Source organism: Solanum pennellii, chromosome 7, assembly GCF_001406875.1.
Source record: "Solanum pennellii chromosome 7, SPENNV200".
In the NCBI taxonomy this organism is placed as follows: Eukaryota; Viridiplantae; Streptophyta; class Magnoliopsida; order Solanales; family Solanaceae; genus Solanum; species Solanum pennellii.
In genome coordinates this window covers 72,089,271-72,106,017 of record NC_028643.1, presented here as the reverse complement: position 1 = coordinate 72,106,017, position 16,747 = coordinate 72,089,271, and the positions used below count along the sequence as shown (strand labels likewise).

At 35.2% G+C, this 16,747-nt stretch overlaps 1 protein-coding gene across 4 annotated transcripts; it reads right to left on the bottom strand.

Annotated features, from left to right (window-relative positions):
• Positions 1–1,607: 1,607 nt before the first annotated feature.
• LOC107026316 (agamous-like MADS-box protein AGL66) lies at positions 1,608–16,080 on the bottom strand. Of its 4 annotated transcripts, none has more exons than XM_027918355.1 (14): positions 15,964–16,080; positions 15,052–15,863; positions 14,814–14,960; positions 5,959–6,049; positions 3,360–3,529; positions 3,220–3,273; positions 3,098–3,122; positions 2,960–3,021; positions 2,757–2,763; positions 2,592–2,653; positions 2,390–2,489; positions 2,258–2,308; positions 2,143–2,179; positions 1,608–1,880 (listed from the first exon to the last, which is right to left on the bottom strand). In XM_027918355.1, exons 5-14 carry the CDS (start codon positions 3,521–3,523, stop codon positions 1,855–1,857), a joined length of 588 nt encoding a protein of 195 aa, XP_027774156.1. In that variant the 5' UTR covers positions 3,524–3,529; positions 5,959–6,049; positions 14,814–14,960; positions 15,052–15,863; positions 15,964–16,080; the 3' UTR covers positions 1,608–1,854. The 4 variants fall into 4 exon arrangements, with proteins under 4 accessions (XP_027774156.1, XP_027774154.1, XP_015082712.1 ...); XM_027918354.1 differs by lacking the exon at positions 5,959–6,049 and having other exon boundaries at positions 1,619–1,880; positions 15,052–15,171; positions 15,646–15,863; positions 15,964–16,020; XM_027918353.1 differs by lacking the exon at positions 5,959–6,049.
• Between the last annotated feature and the right edge of the window lie 667 nt (positions 16,081–16,747).

Sequence of the window (16,747 nt, the reverse complement as noted above, 5' to 3'; positions counted from 1 at the left end):
TATATATATATATATGGTTCAAGTGGTAACTATTAGTTAAGGATGTGATCCACTAACTATTCAACTATAATATTCATTTAACAAAAATTCATCAACTGGATACTTGTAGTTACCAAATAGTTTAAAATATCCCTTTAATTTTTTTGAAAAGAGTCAAAATAGTCCTAATTCTCAAAACGACCTAATGGGTCGTCACATATTTCTTCTTTAAAAAAATCTAGATGTTCTTGATAATTAGGTATTCATAGTAAAATATAGAAATATTCTGATTCACGTTACATAGTTAGAATATAATGATATCTAGATAATTCTTATAGTATATCTACTATCTAGAGCATCTAGATATTTCTTAAATAGAAATATCAAAAATATTTACTCTACAAAATTCGAGAAAATTCTTTTAAATATCTAAGATATTGTTTCTACCTTCTAAAGTAAAGAGAAAAAAAAAGTAAAATAGAAAATAGAAAAAAAAAATATCTAGAATAATTTCTAGAAGCATCCTTATATAAATAGAAATAGGGACATTAGACATTTGTAAATCCTCCCAAATCAAATAGTCTTCTTCTATAATGAAGTTCCTTTATCCAAAATACTTTTTTCTCTCTTCTAACTTTCTCTTCTTTAATTAAATCTTCTGATCTTAGTTAACAATCTTGAGCTAGCATAATTGAATCTTCATATCTTAGTAACGATCTTAGGCTAGCAGAAAGTTCCTCGATTATATTTTTCTTATGTTATTCTCTACAAACTCAACACAATCCTAAGAAAGAAGGAAATGTAGCGATAAACATCGTCTACAAGATACTTAATAAATTCTCCCTATGGGTGATTCGGTGTAAGCCTGGGAAATACTGATATCGAGTCGTGCAATAATAATCGCCTCAGAGTTTTGATTTAAATGTGATAAGTTCTTACCAACAGTTTCAAATATATTTAATAAAGTAATTAATTTACAATAAATATAGTCATATATTGTTTGCATAAAAAAAAAAGAAGCCAAAAGTCATAAATAAATAATCTTATATATTATGATACATTAAAAAAACTTAATATAGTTTACCTATAAAAAAATTATACACGGATTATACATTACGTACAGTATTTGAGACTTATCTAAACTTAATAGTGATAATATTTCTTCTCCTTTTATTTAGTTCTCTTTACTAAAGTTATAATAAGGAAAAAATAAAAATGTGGTAACAACTTTGAACTAATTAGCTGTTCCTTGTGGGATGAAATGACCATAAATTTGGTTAAGGATGGTCAAAGATTTATGTAATTAATCATATTTTACTTATTTTCTGTAATTAGATTAAAATTCTGTAAATCATGAAATCAAATCGATCTAATTTTGCAAGACATAAGTATACAAATTATCGTATTAATTTGAAGATATGATTTATTTATTTAATACGAGACCAAATCTACCTGACATAAAAAATAAGTTTATTATTATTACCATGTACATTGTTTTCTTTGTAGTATATATAACTTTTTAAGTCAGAAAAATTAAGATCTATTTATCACTTTAGTATGTTTAGCTTCTAAGTTAAAGGTTCAGAAAATTAACAAAAAACTCGTGAACTAGGAGGATGCAAAAAATATCGAAACCAAATAAAACCAAACCAAATTGTTTTCTATTTCAAAACACAATACCTATGTTTTGATGCCATATTCAAATAGTTGCATTCACAATAGACAAATGCAACATTATTCATACTTTTGCTTGCCTGATAGGGGCAAGTTATTTATTCTACTAAGTTCTTAGCCTATTAACTAGTATAACTATAATTCCTGCTGTAGCTGTTGGACATCCGCAGCTACTTCCCCGCCGTGATCCGGCCTGTTTCCTCAATACATCCATCCCCCACTGGTTCCTACAAATCCAGAGAAGCAAGATTCAATAGATTCCTATTTGGAAAAAAGTGGCTATAGATGATGGTATGAAATGAGTTTTAAATGAAGAAAAGTACCAATTCCGATATCAACTTGTTTGAGACTGAGGGGTAAAAGTTATTGTATATATTTACTAACATATATACCATTCAGCCATCTAGTTTACCAAAAATGGCCGAAGTTTACACTACATATACACTCAAAAGAGTTACCACTAAGTATTTGAATATGAAGATTCGTTACCTTCAGCAGCCATATCCTCTGCGTTGACAGAAGACACCTAAAAATTATAATGCAAACAGTTAACTTTCCATAATAGATGTTCGAAAAACAGTTAACCATCCTTCCAAAATCTTACCGCAACATTTTCATTTCTCTGGAGAAATTCCTGGTCACCCAAGAGTTTTGCCTGGTAAGAAGAGTACAAAACATGATCATGCTAGTCCTAAGAAATCGAAGTACAAAAATTTGCATCTGGAGATATGCTCACCTTTGATAGTTGAATCAGTTCCAAAGCACTCAAAATGAACTTCTCATATGCATCAGCTTCTTGGACAGAGTTGATACTCTCCACTTGTGGTTCGTAATACCTACTCGATCCAACGGAAAAAATCATTATAAAAGAGGGAAATCTTTTAGAATATCAAAAAAAGAGAGACAGGAAGGAAATATAGAGTCAGCAACTCTTCAACCTTATTTTCTGTTGTGCTTCACTTAGTCTTTCTTTGACCCCATTAAGCTTCTCCTCATGAGCCTGTTTTGAAAATACATAAAAAAAAAAACTATATCAATTTACGAGTTTTCAGTAATAACAAATATTGGCGGAAGGTGATTCCCTTTCTACATATTAATCTTACCTCAACACTAAAGCACGTTGATCAATCATCAGCATCGTAAAAATACCCAACAAAAGAAAAAAATTATTCAATCATGTAGAAAATACCATACAAAAAAAAAAAAAGCAAAAAGCAAAAGAAATGAACTCGAGAAGTCATGTATCTGCTCTGACAAACTAATAGACTAATATATATACACAGAGTGCAAGAGGAGAGTGGTATACATCGCTATCTTCTCCACCATTTCGGCTTCATGTTTTGATTGTGTGAGAGAGTCCATCAAAGCCTGCAAAATAAAAGATCAGATGAAATTCCAAGGACTTATCGGAAGAGACTGCTGATCAATGCGTAAAACTCAGTACCTGTTCATTTGGATTTTCAGGAGATCTTCAACAACAACAAAAAAAAAACTTAGATCAATGGTCAGTTAAACTAGAATTGGCAAAGTCTAATTCATGTATCTGACATATTGAAATAAACATACAGCTTGTTCAGTTCACCAGCCTTGTTCATAGCAAGGAGCATGACATCCTCAAGACTAAACAACCAAAAAAAAAAAAATCATATGAAAATATGTACTATAAAGGAAACGTATATAATGTTCATCGTAGAAATTTCACTCACCGTTCTTTGCTAGAATAGCTAGTCACTTCGCCGGCTGGAGAAAACATTAGAAGACCAACATCCACATCACATAAAACAGCCAACTCATTGGACTTCTTAAGGATGGTATCCTTGCGCTTTGAATAGAACTGTTGACGGGATGTTGGATCCTCAATTTTCTTCATCACAAGCTTAGTGCGACCCATGGAACAATGCAAATTAAACAAGAACTGGAAGTTAGATGCAGGGTTGTTCTTCAGTGAACTACGAAATATATAGATCAACAAAAAAAGCAAAAGGAAAAAAAAAAGTCAAAGAATTTAATGTGTTGACTTATTTGCAAGTCAAAACACTCGCAATCTAATACTCGCGCTATCCTTAATTACTTTTCCATTCAATTGACATATCTATTAATAAAACAATAATTGACATAGTGAGTTTACCATTTTACCCCTATTAATTATGAAGTAGATGAAATAAAAACTCAAGATTTCAAAAAAGTTTTATTTTTTTCAAAGTAATAAATTGAGGGTATAATAGGTAGAAAATGTAATATTGAATCACATATCAAAAGATTTTGAGAAGAAAACTAGTTTCAACGCTAGTCTTAGTCAACACTAAAATTTTTCTACACAATTAATTAACAGAAATCTGTGGGCTTTAACTTGCTTAGTGGAAAATAGCAGTAACTCCTAAGCTCTTTCTTTTACATAATGATATTAGTCAACTCCTATATATCATTTTCCCTAGAATTATAATGGCTATATGAGATAATTATAACATACAGAAGAATTTATATTTTGAAGAGAAGTATAAGAACTAAAATAATACATCAGTAAAATGAATCTATGGCATTGCACCATAAAAAAACCTAAGATATCTAAGTCAAAGTTGGATTGAAATTTTAAGTTTATTTGTTCTGAATTTTAAGTCAAGTCAATGATTGGAACCGGGATATATTAGCTGTACATATTATGTTGATTTTTTTTGACACAAATATAGAGTTAAAAATCAAAAGCTACTGAGTAGAGCCGTCAAAATAGGCTTAGCCCATGGGCCGGCCCAACCCAACTCGTTATTGGGATAGGATTGATATAGGATTTTTCAAGCCCATTTAAAACTAGGCATATAAGCGCGGCCCATATAAGCTCTTGGCCCTTGAGACTTGATCGCGGTAAAACAAGTTTCCTAACATGTTCAAATAAAGTAAGAAGAATAGTAAACAAAAAGCACGCAATATTTTTATGTGAAGAATGCCCAACTCAAAAGGTGTAAAAAACCATGAATTGTACCCCTATAGGATTAAACTCCAACTTCACTAAATCAATGAGCCTTAATCGTTTAAGATTACAAACTCTATAACCTAAGGAACTAACTTTAATTCCTAAATTTCAAATTATGGATTCATATTACTAGTCTTGCAATCCGAGGAACTTCTAATTCCTAAGCTTGTATATTTAGATTATAACTCCTACAATCTTAGAAACTAACTTTAATTCCTAAACTTCAATACAAACCTCCAAGGTATGTGTTCCCAACTCTTCGAGCTATCCCAACTTGAAGACAACACTCTTAATTCAGTTTAGAACTCATCAAGACTCAATAACAAAGAAGAACTCCCAATGCATCAACTCTAATAGGACCAGGTTCTTCAATGTGTTCCTTCAATTTGCTGGTAACACTAACGAAGTCAATTATTTCAATTGTCCTTTTTGATCGATAAGTGCACAACTATTTTGAACGAATTCACCGCTATTAAAGAACAATTCTTCATAGAACTATACTTCACCTTAAACTCCACATTGACTTAAACTCTTTTGACTTAAAATTCTACTTCAAGTGAGTACTACTTCTTCAATTAAACTCCTTTTCTCTTTAGACTCCCTCTTCAAATCAAACTCATTGATTCTTTCTCTTTAATTCTTCACTACTTTGTTTCCTTGAGTTTTATCATGAAATTGGCATTATCCATTTCTTGATTTTTGCATTCTTGTTTTTATTTATTTTAAATGTTTGTCCGAATTCAATTGCTCATGATATTGTACCTTTAGACCATGTTGACGACGTATTTCATCATTCTTTATCAATCATCAGAACTCCATAAATCCCAACAATCATTTACTCAACATTTGTGCATATTGGCTGCAGGAAGATGTCTCACTTTTTACTCCTCTAATATTTCTAAATTGAAATTCCACTTCTTTGCCACATTCATAATACTAAATGTCTTAAATTGTCCTGGATACTTCAACAAGGCCCAAAAAGCTCCAATTACTTTTTATTATCATCAACAAGTTTCTTCTTTGCCTTGATTTCCTCTTTTCCACATTCGTCTTACTCCACTCACTAAATTGCCCCCAATACTTCCCAACATTCAAAGTTCACTTCCCATTATCATCAAGAAGTTTCTTGTTTGTTTTGATACTTTCTAATATTTTAAAGAGCTCCAGTCACTTTCTATTATCATCAATAAGTTTCTTACCAAGTTAACTTCTTGAGGCATAGTTGTTGTTGTAATCATAATGACAATGAAAAGGGCCAAAAATATTTCATGGCTAGTATTTACCAAAGAAAAATGTATAAGCATAAAGATGTCCCTTAATGAGAAGGGAACAAATACCTTAGTCTGCAGGTAACCATGCTCTGGAAGGTTAGGCTTCAGAAGTCAGAACATCCAACAAAAATGTTGTTGCCTCACGGATCATGTTCCTCTGATGTCAAAATAGAAAGAGAGAATCATTATCAACTCGTAAATTGCACCTCGAAAAATTACTCAGAGGCTTCTCAACCACATCAACCATTTAACATCATTAATATCACCTAAAGTAGCTGCTTTGAAGCCCATTACGCTCGACCCCAACCTCTTCCTCTTGTTTTTTTTTTTGACAAAGTTAAAGTTGTACTCTTCAGCATTAAGGGTATGCTGGCTACCTCCAAAAAGTTGCAAGCTAAAACTATAATTACATTGATCCTAGGAAATCTATCAACTGATCTACTACTTCTATACCTCTTATTTACACCAAAAAAACATGTTGATGCAATTTTCTTTAACTTTCTGCATATTGTTAGTAATATTCTCATGGAACCTAAGGTTTCTTTCTCTCCAAATAGCCCACCATCTTTTTTGGGTCTTTCTCCCCCCTCCTTATCCAGCAGCTCAAAAGATCAGCAGTATATTCTGGCATCACCTAGGGCTTTTGAGAAATGTTGTAGACCATGCGCCACACCTAGACAATAACCTTACAGTGTAGGAATAAGTGGTTGTTAGTTTCTTCCTTCTCATGACCAAAAAACACTTCTGGAGACAATCTGGAAGCCTCTTTTCTTGAGTTTTTCCTGAGTGAGACATGCCCTTTTAGTGACCAACCAGGTGAAGCATTTCACCTTGGTTGGGGTGTTGCCTTTCCATATTTGTTTCCATGGACCATGAATTCCCCGAAGTGAGTCATGACCTCTCTCCTATATACTCGACGCAAAGAGAATTTGCCATCAGAGTCATGTTTTCATCTTATACCATCTGCTTCTGTAGTAAGGCCCATGAATTCACCTAATTTGAGTAGCAGTTCAGCAATTCTATCCACTTCCCAATCATTTAGATTTCTCCTAAATGTGAGGTTCTTTTCCTGAGGAGACCAAATCTCAGCAATTTTAGCCTCAAGGTTGGTACAAAACGAAAAGAGATCGGGGAAGACTAAGTTTAGACACTCTTGTCCAATTAACTTGTCCTTCCAAAAAAAATATTTTGCTACCCTCTCCTACCTTGACCACTAAATTCTTCTTTAGAGTTTAGACTATCCCATAAATTTCTGATTGATATCTAAATTGATACCCCATACGTGCTATCTACTACATTAGACACCCACTCCTTGGTCTACCCATACTTGTTGAGAATTGCTCTTCTCCATAATGCCTGATTTTCAACCACGAATCTCCAAAGCCATTTAGAAAGTAGACTTTTATTCAAGACTCTTAATTTTATTATGGGAAGACCCCCTGTCTTCTTGCTCAGTAAGGTTGTCTGTCATTTAACTAAGTGTATTTTTTGCCTTCTTTGTTCCCCGACCATAGGAAATTACACTTCAACTTATCCAATCTCTCTTCTACCTTTTGTTGGTAAAGGGAAAAGTGACATAATATATGTAGGCAACGCATCTAGGACCGAATTGATCAGAGTGACTCTTCCTCCCAGAGACAGATAGTTTGCCTTCAAATTAGCCAACCTCTTCACTGTCTTCTCAATGATTCCATCCCAAATAAACAAAACCTTGTGATTATTCCCCAAAGGCATTCCCAGGTAAGTAATTGGTAAGTGCTCTATCTTGCATTGCAAAATTTTTGCCAACATCTGAATATTTGTCACTTCCTTGACTTGGAAGATGCTGCTTCTCCCCCAGTTCACAGCCAATCCAGAGATGGCCTCAGAAATCACCAAAACAACTCTAATGTAACTAATTTGTTCTGCCTTTGCATCACAAAATATTAGTGTGTCATTTGCATATAAAGGTGACTTATTTGCAAAATGACCCCTAATTGATTACCAATGTTGAAACCCTTTATCTAGTCCTTTTGATTGGCCACTCTAATCATACTGTTAAGACCCTCCATAGCTAAAATAAATAGGAAAGAAGAGAGAGGATGTCCCTGTTGTAATCCTCTCTACTCTCTCAGAGGGAAAAAGACCAACAGGTTCTCCATTAACAAGTATGAAGAACCTGACAGTTTTGATGCAAAAACCTATCCATTTAAGTCATTTGTCTCCAAATCCCATCTGCCTCAAGATATTAAGTAGAAACTCCCAATTGACATGATCATATGCCTTTTCTATATCAAGCTTGCTCATAATTATTGGGATCTCTCCTCTAATCCTTGAATCTACACACTCACTTGCTATTGACACGACATCCATAATTTGTCTTCCTTGAATAAAGGACATTTGGTGATTATTCACTAATTTGCATCTCCAAGTTTTGAAGGATTTTCCTTCGATTTATGAAGCTTCATTAAATCTTATGCATAGGAAATGTAGAGCTACTCTACTCAACTTCATTTTTCTCACATACCGCCCAACACTCTCCACCCATTCAAACCTAGAATCTGAGGCTAGCTTTGTATTAGTTAAGTCATAAGACTTACCCCCTAATTTGAAAAAGATTTTGTTATACATCTCTCCCCTGAAAATTGAAGAAAAGAAAAGAAAGTGCTTTAAACGAAAGCGGAGTGGGAGGTGAAATCCCTTGTGGCCTGGATCGAACCCCAAAAAAGAAGGAATTCTGAGTTTTATCAACTCACGCGTCGGCGCGTGTCGCGCGTGACGTCGAAGTCTTGAAGAAGTGGTCAGCTCTCTCTTAACAGTAATAACAGACATAAATCTGCCTATTTATTGTACTTCAAAGAGCAATAAACAAGAGTAGTTAAATCTCTGCATCTCAAAGTTTTGAAGGATTTTCCTTTGATTTCAGAAGCTTCATTAAATCTTCTATATAGCCACTGTAGAGCTACTCTACTCAACTTCATTTTTCTCACATACCGTGCTACACTCTCCGCCCATTCAAACCTAGAATGAGAGCTAGCTCGTTATCAGATAAGTCATAAGACTTACCCCTTAATTTGAAAAAGATTTTGTTATCCATCTCTCCCCTAAAAATTGATGAAAAGAAAAGAAAGTACTTTAAACGAAAGCGAAGTGGGAGGTTACATCCCTTGTGGCTTGGATCGAACCAAAAAAAAAAGGAACTCTGAGTTTTGTCGACTCACGCGCGGAAGCGTGTCGCGCGTGACGTCAAAGTCTGAGATGAAGGGGTCATCTCTCCTTTAACAGTAATAAAAGACATAAATCTACCATATTTATTGTACTTCAAAGAGCAATAAATAAGAGTAGTTAAATCTCTGCATCTCCAAGTTTTGAAGGATTTTCCTTTGATTTCTGAAGTTTCATTAAATCTTCTGCATAGCCACTGTAGAACTACTCTACTCAACTTCATTTTTCTCACATACCGCGCGACACTCTCCGCCCATTCAAACCTAAAATTTGAGCTAGCTCGTTATCAGTTAAGTCATAAGACTTACCCCTAATTTGAAAAAGATTTTGTTATCCATCTCTCCCCTAAAAATTGAAGAAAACAGACGAAAGTGCTTCAAACGAAAGCGAATTGGGAGGTGAAATCCCTTGTGGCCTGGATCGAACCAATAAAAAAAGGAACTCTGAGTTTTGTCGACTCACGCGCGGAAGCGTGTCGCGCGTGACGTCGAAGTCTGAGAAGAAGGGGTCATCTCTCCTTTAACAGTAATAACATACATAAATCTACCATATTTATTGTACTTCAAAGAGCAATAAATAAGAGTAGTTAAATCTCTGCATCTCCAAGTTTTGAAGGATTTTCCTTTGAATTATGAAGCTTCATTAAATCTCCTGCATAGCCACTGTAGAGCTACTCTACTCAACTTCATTTTTCTCACATACCGCGCAACACTCTCCGCCCATTCAAACCTAGAATCAGAGCTAGCTCGTTATCATTTAAGTCATAAGACTTACCCCTCAATTTGAAATAGATTTTGTTATCCATCTCTCCCCTGAAAATTGAAGAAAAGAATAGAAAGTACTTTAAACGAAAGCGAAGTGGGAGGTGAAATCCCTTGTGGCCTGGAGCGAACCACAAAAAAGAAGGAATTCTGAGTTTTGTCGACTCACGCACCGGCGCGTGACGTCGAAGTTTGAGAATAAGTGGTCAGCTCTCCCTTAACAATAATAACAGACATAAATCTACCATATTTATTATACTTCAAAGAGCAATAAATAATAGTTAAATCTCTGCATCTCCAAGTTTTGAAGTATTTTCCTTTGAATTCTGAAGCTTCATTAAATCTTCTGCATAGGAAATGTAGAGCTACTCTACTCAACTTCATTTTTCTCACATACCGCCCAACACAGTCCACCCATTCAAACCTAGAATTTGAGGCTAGCTTGGTATTAGTTAAGTCATAAGACTTACCCCCTAATTTGAAAAAGATTATGCTGTCCATTTCCCCCGTGAAAATTGAAGAAAAGAAAAGAAAGTGCTTTAAACGAAAGCGGAGTGGGAGGTGAAATCCCTTGTGGCCTGGATTGAACCACAAAAAAAGAAGGGATTCTGAGTTTTGTCGACTCACACACCAGCGCGTGTCGCGTGTGACGTCGAAGTCTGAGAAGAAGAGGTCATCTCTCCTTTAACAGTAATAACAGACATAAATCTACCATATTTATTATACTTCAAAGAGCAATAAATAATAGTTAAATCTCTGCATCTCCAAGTTTTGAAGTATTTTCCTTTGAATTCTGAAGCTTCATTAAATCTTCTGCATAGGAAATGTAGAGCTACTCTACTCAACTTCATTTTTCTCACATACCGCCCAACACAGTCCACCCATTCAAACCTAGAATTTGAGGCTAGCTTGGTATTAGTTAAGTCATAAGACTTACCCCCTAATTTGAAAAAGATTATGCTGTCCATTTCCCCCCTGAAAATTGAAGAAAAGAAAAGAAAGTGCTTTAAACGAAAGCGGAGTGGGAGGTGAAATCCCTTGTGGCCTGGATTGAACCACAAAAAAAGAAGGGATTCTGAGTTTTGTCGACTCACACACCAGCGCGTGTCGCGTGTGACGTCGAAGTCTGAGAAGAAGAGGTCATCTCTCCTTTAACAGTAATAACAGACATAAATCTACCATATTTATTGTACTTCAAAGAGCAATAAATAAGAGTAGTTAAATCTCTGCATCTCCAAGTTTTGAAGGATTTTCCTTTAATTTCTGAAGCTTCATTAAATCTTCTGCATAGCCATTGTAGAGCTACTCTACTCAACTTCATTTTTCTCACATACCGTGCAACACTCTCCGCCCATTCAAACCTAGAATCAGAGCTAGCTCGTTATCATTTAAGTCTTAAGAATTACCCCATAATTTGAAAAAGATTTTGTTATCCATCTCTCCCCTGAAAATTGAAGAAAAGAAAAGAAAGTACTTTAAACGAAAGTGAAATGAGAGGTGAAATCCCTTGTGGCCTGGATCGAACCAAAAAAAAAGGAACTCTGAGTTTTGTCGACTCACGCGCGGAAGTGTGCCGCGCGTGACGTCGAAGTCTTAGAAGAAGGGGTCATCTCTCCTTTTACAGTAATAACAGACATAAATCTACCATATTTATTGTACTTCAAAGAGCAATAAATAAGAGTAGTTAAATCTTTGCATCTCCAAGTTTTGAAGGATTTTCCTTTGATTTATGAAGCTTCATTAAATCTTCTGCATAGCCACTGTAGAGCTACTCTACTCAACTTCATTTTTTCTCACATATCACGCAACACTCTCCGCTCATTCAAACCTAGAATCAGAGCTAGCTCGTTATCAGTTAAGTCATAAGACTTACCCCCTAATTTGAAATAGATTTTGTTATCCACCTCTCCCCTGAAAATTGAAGAAAAGAAAAGAAAGTAATTTAAACGAAAGTGAAGTGAGAGGTGAAATCCCTTGTGGCGTGGAGCGAACCACAAAAAAGAAGGAATTCTGAGTTTTGTCGACTCACGCGCCGACGCGTGTAGCGCGTGACGTCGAAGTCTGAGAAGAAGTGGTCAGCTCTCCCTTAACAATAATAACAGACATAAATCTACCATATTTATTGTACTTCAAAGAGCAATAAATAATAGTTAAATCTTTGCATCTCCAAGTTTTGAAGTATTTTCCTTTGAATTCTGAAGCTTCATTAAATCTTCTGCATAGGAAATGTAGAGCTACTCTACTCAACTTCATTTTTCTCACATACCGCCCAACACTCTCTACCCATTCAAACCTAGAATCTGAGGCTAGCTTGGTATTAGTTAAGTCATAAGACTTACTCCCTAATTTGAAAAAAATTATGTTGTCCATTTCCCCCCTGAAAATTGAAGAAAAGAAAAGAAAGTGCTTTAAACGGAAGCGGAGTGGGAGGTGAAATCCCTTGTGGCCTGGATTGAACCACAAAAAAAGAAGGGATTCTGAGTTTTGTCGACTCACACACCAGCGCGTGTCGCGTGTGACGTCGAAGTCTGAGAAGAAGAGGTCATCTCTCCTTTAACAGTAATAACATACATAAATCTACCATATTTATTGAACTTCAAAGAGCAATAAATAAGAGTAGTTAAATCTCTGCATCTCCAAGTTTTGAAGGATTTTCCTTTGATTTATGAAGCTTCATTAAATCTTCTGCATGGCCACTGTAGAGCTACTCTACTCAACTTCATTTTTTCTCACATATCATGCAACACTCTCCGCTCATTTAAACCTAGAATCAGAGGCTAGCTCGTTATCAGTTAAGTCATAAGACTTACCCCCTAATTTGAAATAGATTATGCTATCCACCTCTCCCCTGAAAATTGAAGAAAAGAGACGAAAGTAATTTAAACGAAAGTGAAGTGGGAGGTGAAATCCCTTGTGGCATGGAGCGAACCACAAAAAAGAAGGAATTCTGAGTTTTGTCGACTCACGCGCCGACGCGTGTAGCGCGTGACGTCGAAGTCTGAGAAGAAGTGGTCAGCTCTCCCTTAACAATAATAACAGACATAAATCTACCGTATTTATTGTACTTCAAAGAGCAATAAATAATAGTTAAATCTCTGCATCTCCAAGTTTTGAAGTATTTTCCTTTGAATTCTGAAGCTTCATTAAATCTTCTGCATAGGAAATGTAGAGCTACTCTACTCAACTTCATTTTTCTCACATACCGCCCAACACTCTCTACCCATTCAAACCTAGAATCTGAGGCTAGCTTGGTATTAGTTAAGTCATAAGACTTACTCCCTAATTTGAAAAAGATTATGTTGTCCATTTCCCCCCTGAAAATTGAAGAAAAGAAAAGAAAGTGCTTTAAACGGAAGCGGAGTGGGAGGTGAAATCCCTTGTGGCCAGGATTGAACCACAAAAAAAGAAGGGATTCTGAGTTTTGTCGACTCACACACCAGCGCGTGTCGCGTGTGACGTCGAAGTCTGAGAAGAAGAGGTCATCTCTCCTTTAACAGTAATAACATACATAAATCTACCATATTTATTGTACTTCAAAGAGCAATAAATAAGAGTAGTTAAATCTCTGCATCTCCAAGTTTTGAAGAATTTTCCTTTGATTTCTGAAGCTTTATTAAATCTTCTGCATAGCCACTGTAGAGCTACTCTACTCAAATTCATTTTTCTCACATACCATGCAACACTCTCTACCCATTTAAACCTAGAATCAGAGGCTAGCTCGTTATCAGTTAAGTCATAAGACTTACCCTAATTTGAAAAAGATTATGCTATCCATCTCTCCCCTTAAAATTGAAGAAAAGAGACGAAAGTGCTTTAAACGAAAGAGGAGTGGGAGGTGAAATCCCTTGTGGCCTGGATCGAACGACAAAAAAGAAGGAATTTTGAGTTTTGTCGACTCACGCGCCGGCGCGTGCCTCACGTGACGTCGAAGACTGAGAAGAAGTGGTGGCGCATGCGAGTGCGTGAGGGACTTTCTGGTGATGACTCTTTTTGGGATTGAGCCGCGGGTGTCTCGAAGAGGCTTTGGTGGAAGGAGATTTTCAGAAAAGAAAGAGGGAGGGAGGCTTCCTTTGAACAGAAGAATCGCGGGTGGGGTTAAAGGTTGGGAGTTGATTTAAAAATTACATTGGGATTCGTGTGTGGGAGCCTTTTTTTAAAAAAGTCAATTTTTCTAAGCCTATCATATCCCAACCTCTTCCTCTTTGTGTCTCAGGCCTCAAATTTAATCATTTTCCTTCTATTCAGCATATATTCCGCCCGTAAGCTACTTCACCCAAAAGCTATGCCTACTAATCTGTATCCTCTATTCACAATTAGTAGGAGATTTGGAATCTTTCACAACAAGTGATACTTAGTCCTTCTGCAATTCTGCCAATTCATGAGCTAAGCAACAAGATAGGCTAATGATTTTTGGTGTTGTAATCTCAAAAGGTTTTGGAATCTTTAGCGAACGTTAGTACTAAAATCATACAATTCACAGAGATTTCCAAGGAGTATTTATCAATCTAAACAAACTACAAGTAGTGGCTTCCATTGTGTCATAAAATCAATTCAATTTATGGGGATGTCTTAAAAACAATTACTGGGAAAGATATTGTCCCCTGATACCCAATACTAACAGGATCATTAATATGAAAGAAATTACTTCCTCCTTCCGTTTCAATTTGTTTGTCTTACATTCCCTTGTAGTCCGTCTAAAAAAGAATGTCTCTTTCCTTTTTTGATATTTGCTAAACACCTAATATGTGTTCAAAAAGTGTTTAAGAGGGCTATTGTACATGTCATTCAATTTGAAAATATGACCTTGTATATCGAAGGTTATCCTTTATACTTATTCATCTGAATAAAATTTCACATACTCTATATCCAGTTTTATTCTCAGGGTTTTGAAATACGTACGATCTACCTCCATCTAAGCACAGGTAGTACATGAAAATATGAAAATCAAGGGCATACCTGATAAAAGCTTTTGCAATGTAGCTCGAGCTTCCTTCTATTTAGGTCAAGCCAATCCAAGAAACTTATTCAAGTTAGGCTACAAATGCCATGAAGTTCCCTCATGATTAATTGTTCGTTAACTTTTCTATTAGGAGAGAGTATCCACTGCACCAATGTATCAGTTACACAATGCTCAGAGGCTCACCATAACTATATAGTTAGACATTTCCTATTACAACTTGAATTTATGACTTACTTTTAATTTGATGAGAATCCTCAATACCACATAGATCTTTTCCTTCTTGATGTTCTTTTTCCTCTTTGGCTATTAGACCATAACTCCATAAAAGGAAGGGGACACTCTACATATTGTGGACTTGGACACTCGCAAAATATCAAAGCAAAATGTATCATTTTCTACAAAAATCATATGGGAAATAGCACTCAAAAATAGCAAAAAATGAGCTCATAAATCAACGAAAAATAGCTAGAATTGAGCATGATAGGCAGAAAAGTATGCAGTTCCATCCAGCAATAGATAAAAACAAAGAAGAAAAATCAAGGAATATCATCTTAAAACTGAACTTAATAGTAGTGAAATTGCTAAAACTACAACCAAACCGAGCATAAAAGAACACTTAAATCTTCAGAACTGAATCAAATGAAAACCGACGAACCCGACACTCTCAAAATACAATATCACTTTTTACAAAGCTAAGAGTACATGACACCTGATCTTTTTTCCCATAAATCAACAAAAATTAGCTAGAAGTGAACTTAACAGTGGGAGAATTATAAACTTCCATCTAAACATGGGACAAAACAGAGCATAAAAATCAATGAAGATTACCTTAAAATTGAACTTAACGGTATGAGAATTATAACTGCCTAAACGTTCAACCAAGCAGAACTCAATGTCACATTTGATAAAAATGTCAAAAACTGAATGAAAATGATAATCAAATCAACCAACCTGATTGAAACAATCGGAGTGTTTGAGTAACGGACCATCAAATAGACCGGAGGCAATGTACTGTCCATCCACATACTATCGGATTTCATTAGACCCTAAAAAACAGGGAGAGAGAGATCAAAACCTTAAATTTTTTTTTACTCAACAACAAGAGGTGTTTCGATGGAAATATGATCTGAGGGACAGAGAGAGTACCATGGAAGGATATCAGAGGCTTCAGATCGGAGGGCTATGGAGATTTAGGTTTCAGATGAAATTTTGCCTCTGGCTTCATATCAGAGGCTATGTCATAGTACGAACTCTCTAAATTAATATCTATGTGACAGTGCACTAAAATCTCTCTAAATTAATACAGGTGTGAACATGAAATTTTATTATTTTATATGAATATTATTTAATCGATAAATTAAAATTATTAAGTCAAAGAATAATTTGAAATTTGATAAAGTTAATTTTGATTATATCCAAATAATTTATAACTATATATAAAGTATAACGAATATCGAATAAAATTTATCGTAGGATAATAGAAGGCTATGTAGTGGACAAACTGATCCAGTAAATATCAATATTTTGAATGCTTTCAATTTTAAAATCCCTGTTTGGATAACAAATGTTCAGCAAAAGACAATAACAAGTTATTTCCGACACTGTAAAATTTGCTCGAGGATACAATCTTAGATAATTTGAATGAACCTACTTATGAAAACGTCATTTATGAACTTGAGGTCATGATTAAGATCTCGGTTACCCAAATAAAATGGACAAGCCGTTGGATTATCCGAGTGAAAGTGATACATGTCCAGAAATCCAGAACGTAGAAGAAATTGTGGATACCATCGGAAATAGAAATGTTAATGATGAAGTTGAAGATGATACTATACTTTTGAAACCAGTTACGCATAAGAAACACTTATCGCATCTAGGACTCTTTACAATTTTATGATGCAGTTCGAAAGGACAACACTGATGCTCTTGG

Coding starts and splice junctions, on each gene's coding strand:
- LOC107026316 (XM_015227226.2), bottom strand. CDS start 3,544: ATGGGTCGCACTAAGCTTGTGATGAAGAAAATTGAGGATCCAACATCC. Junction 2,490..2,591: donor GAAGCACAACAGAAAATAAG/GTTGAAGAGTTG, acceptor TGGATCGAGTAG/GTATTACGAACCACAAGTGG. Junction 2,309..2,389: donor AACTGATTCAACTATCAAAG/GTGAGCATATCT, acceptor TCTTCTTACCAG/GCAAAACTCTTGGGTGACCA.